Genomic DNA, 4,864 nt, shown 5'->3' on the forward strand with positions numbered 1-4,864 from the left:
AGCTGTGATGCCCAATTTACCACCATTCCTTTCCTTCTACTCTCTTTCCAAACCCTTCTGGTAGTTGATCAATCTTTCCGTCTTTCTCTCTGAGTTTCTCCTTATCGTCCGATCCTTTTCTTAGTACCCAAATAAATCTATGGTTGCTTTGTTTTAAACCCAGAGCGACCTCATTGACCTGCTCTTGTGATAATGTAGTGGTTGATCCAAACGAGACAAATATTACTGAGCAAGCATATTGCTTGTCGAGAAATTCCAGGCATTCATGACGAGTCATGTTGCTAGATGAAGAAGAGATAGAGTCGTGTGATTCTACCAACATATGAAATGGACCAAAAGCCCAAGACGGCTTGCGTTTTTCTTTGGCAAGTAAATCTATGTACTTACCTTCCACTTCTTTGCACGAGTTTATGACTTCTCCCGAGTGGAACTCCAACTCATGTTCCATTCTAACCATTAATTTCACATGCGGCTCCAGCAATAGAAGCTCACGTGCATTTGCTAGAACAGTTTGACATGATCATCAACAACTATGTCAGGAATACTTTGTTGGAGCAAATAATATCTGTTAAAAGTCGACCGAACATGGAAGATATACGACATGACGTTTTGGCATGTATTGACTTTAACTAAGAGGTCTTCAAAATGGATGTTTGAGGCTCCGAGACCACCTTGGACGCGGAGTTTCAAATCTTGGTTCATATCAGCAAGTGAGAGGAAGTATACTGGTATATTATGGGGCGCGATGAAGCGCGCAAGAACAAAGAGCTGATTCAGATGGCTGTAATCAGGAAATGGCACCATGGCCACAATCACTTCATTGTCTGATGAGTTGGTAGCCATTGGAACAAGATCAGAGAAAAATGAATTTGGAAGAGATAATCTATTCCATCCATGTAAATTGCGAATTCAGTTCAGTCCAGGCATCATCTTTCAGACTCAGCTATGTAGTCATGACTCAGTTCATAAGAGTTCAGCGCATAATCTTAAATTTTCCCAAGTATTTCAGCTCAGTGTTATACCTTTGTACGATCTAAATCTTGTTGCCTCATGATTCATACATAAGTTATCACTTCCAAATCCAATGTATGTGATTTGAGCATAAACACATCGGAGGGAATCCTAAACTCTCTATATGAATCAGCTCCTTAAAGCAAGTAAAGTCAAGTCAGCTCAGAATTTAGTTTCATGATAGAGTGCTGTGATGACAACTTGGTATGCTATATCCCTTCTTAGAAGACATATCATGTCCATGTTATTCCATACCTTTAACATTCAACGTCCCTACCCATCATTCGGGGACGAATGATCCCAAGGGGGAGATAATGTAACACCCCGCATTTCGGGCTAGAACGAAAACCGTCGTTTCTATGCGTAGATGATTCAAAAGCCATAAATTCTATGCAAATTTGGCATGTTAATCAATTTTGTAGTATGGAAATTTATTTGAGCATGAACTGAGATCATAGAGGTCCCTAAACTCAAGGACGAGTTGAAAGCTTTCCTATTGTTCGAGTTTGAGTGAGCGTCGAAACTTGGATCAACTTCAATTGATCATAACTCTTTGTATATAACGAATTAGAGGGCCTACTATATATCAAATGAAAGCTCTTCGAATTAGCTTTCCAACGATACCAATTCACCAAATTCCGATACCCGAGAGAAAAGTTATGGCCATTTTCGTGACTAAGACAGTAGCATCGCCCGATTAGCATACGACGCACGCTCTGTCGCACGCACCCAATTTTCAGGTTTTGTTTTCGCGTTTTTAAGGGTAAAAGTGGTATTTTCCACCCCCTGTTTAGCCAATACACAGGATTAAATCCCCAAAACACCAAAATAACATTATTTTCTCTCAAAATCACCAAGAACACTCCTTAGGTTTTCAACCCAAAAATCAACATATCTCAAGATTTAATCGTAGCTTTTCCTTAATTCTTCAAGAATCGGAATCCCCATTGCGAGGGCTACAAGAAGCACCCACCAATCGTACATATAGCATCCTTTAATGTGAGAGTTCATTCAAAAGCTTCTAAATTAAGGTACGTGGGGTTTATCCTAAAACTACATGGGCTTGTTGAAAACACTCAATTTTGATTTAAAGATCATCAAGCATGAATTTGTTAAAGGGGTTTTGAAATCCATAATTTTATTATGCTTATTGCACGTTTAATGATATTGTTATTTTGGCCTTTAGGCCTTATCCCATTAAATTGATTTACACATATAAGTATATGTATGAAACTTGAAATTGAAGATTTGTTTGAGAGCTCAAATAATGAAAATCCCTATATCCTTATGTTTATGATCTTATGGTGATTGATTGAAATGCAGTTGGTGAGCCTTCTTAATTCCAGAAGGCATGTGTCTTTCATATTATGTTATTTATTTTGGTGTAGGTCGACTGGGGGCCTTGTCCCAGTTTCAGACAGTTATCATTTGATTATGTAGTAGAGATTTAGCAGACTGTTCCAGATGTTGTTTAGTTGATTTCGGATTTCATTCCTTATTGTTAAATTTAATCCATAGTATGACCATGTTTCCATATCAGTTTATATTTCCGCATCTTCTTTTATTATATGAATGTTGTGCATGATTGCCAGATAGAGTACGCCCGGGCCTTCATGGTACGGGATATCTGTCATGGCCGGGACCTAGCTCGGGTCGTGACATTTAAGTTGCTAATTTGATGATCAATACAGATGGATTTTACAAGAAAATAATCAACCTCTCTGCATACTCTCTTCTTCAAACTCCATCTCTATTTTAGTGGCTAGCTTTTGAATTGAATTCCTGGTATTTCTCTTTAACAGTTTTAAATCAACAATTGGACTCCTAATTTAACTAGGATTGTACGTAAAAAAAATGCTGGAGAAAAAAGAAAAAAACAGCTGCATTCTTAAAGCAACTTTCAACACTCCTCCTTGCTTTATGAAATGCAAACACCAATTCTTTGCCTTAGAAGCTCGAACTTGCGTAACGACCTCAGATGTAACAGCATACCTCCCACCATTCCTGGTACACCTGCCACTGTTTCCAATATCATTGCACGACAACCGTATCTTTCCTTAAAAAATAAATCGATTGGAATCCGGAGAAGTTTCACTGACCAATAAGCAACCTTATCAAGGAATTTCTTGGGTACATGGTGCTTGCTTAGATCAATCGATTAGTCAGCCTGATATGTCTCCCATGGAGATGCAAAATGGTTAACGTCTCTATGATGAGCTTCATCCGGATGACAGTAACAAGAGTCACATCCTTAGGTAGTCTCTAGTAGTCAGTTGCTATTGCAGGAGTGTCAAGAATGGACCTTGGGCCTAACTCAACTTCAAAAGCTAGCTCAAGAGGAGCCAGTGCCAGTTGGGCCTGGGCGTGAGGGGGGTGTTAGAGTGGGTACAAGTTTCACATTGGTTGGGGAATGGACTAGTGGTTTGCTTATATGGACTTGGGTAATCCTCCCCTGGTATTAGAGCCAGGTCTATCCCCATTTTGGGCTCCCGGTCCACACGCCAGTGCCAGTTGAGCCTAGACGTGAGGGGGGTGTTAGAGTGGATAAAAGTCCCATATTGATTGGGGAATGGAGTAGTGATTTGCTTAGATGGACTTGGTTAATCCTCCACTTGAGCTAGCATTTGAGTTTGAGTTAGGCCCAAGGTCCATTCTTGACATAGTATCCTTTCCTCTCCTTCATACTCAGTCTTGAGATAATCCCATACCTCTTTCGCTGATTGCAGAGACATAATGCGAGTTACGATATTAGATGAAACTACTGTAAATAAGCATGGCATTGCCTTTGATTTCCTAGTTTTTCTCTCCTTGTGAGTTTTAATCTGCGCCACCATGGGATTGTCCAGCAAGGGAGCTATCTCGTATTTATATTCAACAGCTTTCCAGAGATCCAAAGCTTGTAGATATATCCGCATTGTAACTGCCCAGATTCGATAACTTTTTCCATTGAAAGTTGGTGGTGCCATTGAAGAAAAATTTGTTTCTCCGTTCATGGTATCATTGATTCAAACACTCACAGGTCCTTTTATCACACAAACACACAGACACACACACACAAACAGGAAGTTATTTGATACTATTTGAAATGAAAGATTCCATTGCCTTGCGTGAAGGTCCTCCATCGCTGACAGAGCTCTTGATCTTTTTACACAATTCCACTGCTCTTTGCCTCATCTTTTCCCCTTCCGTTGTGCCCATCAATGTCTTCACAACTTTCTCAATGGTTGATGCTGTCACCAATTCTTCTCGACGTGTCCAACTCCTGACAGATGTTCCGATCTTCAGCAAGTTGGTCACTAAAATAGCGTTAAATGGATGATCGTGATGGATTGGCCATGTTGCTAGACGCACTCCCATGCTAATGCTCTCAATACAAGAATTCCATCCACAGTGGCTCAAAAACCCGCCTGTAGATGAATGTCCCAAGATTTCTAATTGGGGTATCCAATTTCTCACCACCATTCCTCTTCTTTCCGCTCTTTCTTCAAACCCTTTTGGCAATTCTATCTTCCCATCTTTCTCTTCAAATTTGTCAGTTTCCATTTTTTTATCGGCTTCTCTTAGTACCCAAATAAATTTATGGTTGCTTCGTTCTAGACCAAGCGCTATCTCATTGACTTTCTCTTGTGATAATGTAGTGGTTCTTCCAAATGAGATGAACATTACTGAGTTAACGTCTTGTTTGTCGAGAAATTCTAGGCATTCGAGACGAGTCCTATAGCTAGAGTTGTGCGACTCTAGCAGCAACATATGAAATAGACCAATAGCCCACCACTGCTTGTTATCTTTTGTATGTGCAAGTAAATTTAGGTACTTACCTTCGACTTCTCTGCATGTGTTCATGATTTCTCCA

General features: G+C 39.9%; 2 protein-coding genes across 2 annotated transcripts; both read right to left on the reverse strand.

The window, feature by feature from the left end:
• Window positions 1-16: 16 nt before the first annotated feature.
• On the reverse strand, window positions 17-3,977 carry LOC107840881 (inactive UDP-glycosyltransferase 79A6-like). The gene is made up of 4 exons (XM_047396409.1): window positions 3,720-3,977; window positions 2,958-3,067; window positions 672-883; window positions 17-501 (listed from the first exon to the last, which is right to left on the reverse strand). The coding sequence occupies exons 1-4, from the start codon at window positions 3,975-3,977 to the stop codon at window positions 17-19; spliced, it is 1,065 nt and encodes a 354-aa protein (XP_047252365.1).
• On the reverse strand, window positions 3,972-4,858 carry LOC107841078 (zeatin O-glucosyltransferase-like). Its single transcript, XM_016685083.2, has one exon. It carries the CDS (start codon window positions 4,852-4,854, stop codon window positions 4,078-4,080), a length of 777 nt encoding a protein of 258 aa, XP_016540569.2. The 5' UTR covers window positions 4,855-4,858; the 3' UTR covers window positions 3,972-4,077.
• Between the last annotated feature and the right edge of the window lie 6 nt (window positions 4,859-4,864).

Source organism: Capsicum annuum, chromosome 9, assembly GCF_002878395.1.
Source record: "Capsicum annuum cultivar UCD-10X-F1 chromosome 9, UCD10Xv1.1, whole genome shotgun sequence".
NCBI classification, from domain to species: domain Eukaryota; kingdom Viridiplantae; phylum Streptophyta; class Magnoliopsida; order Solanales; family Solanaceae; genus Capsicum; species Capsicum annuum.

Coding starts and splice junctions, on each gene's coding strand:
- LOC107840881 (XM_047396409.1), bottom strand. CDS start 3,977: ATGGCACCACCAACTTTCAATGGAAAAAGTTATCGAATCTGGGCAGTT. Junction 3,068..3,719: donor CTCTGCAATCAGCGAAAGAG/GTATGGGATTAT, acceptor TTATTTTTTAAG/GAAAGATACGGTTGTCGTGC. Junction 502..671: donor TTTGAAACTCCGCGTCCAAG/GTGGTCTCGGAG, acceptor AAACTGTTCTAG/CAAATGCACGTGAGCTTCTA.
- LOC107841078 (XM_016685083.2), bottom strand. CDS start 4,854: ATGAACACATGCAGAGAAGTCGAAGGTAAGTACCTAAATTTACTTGCA.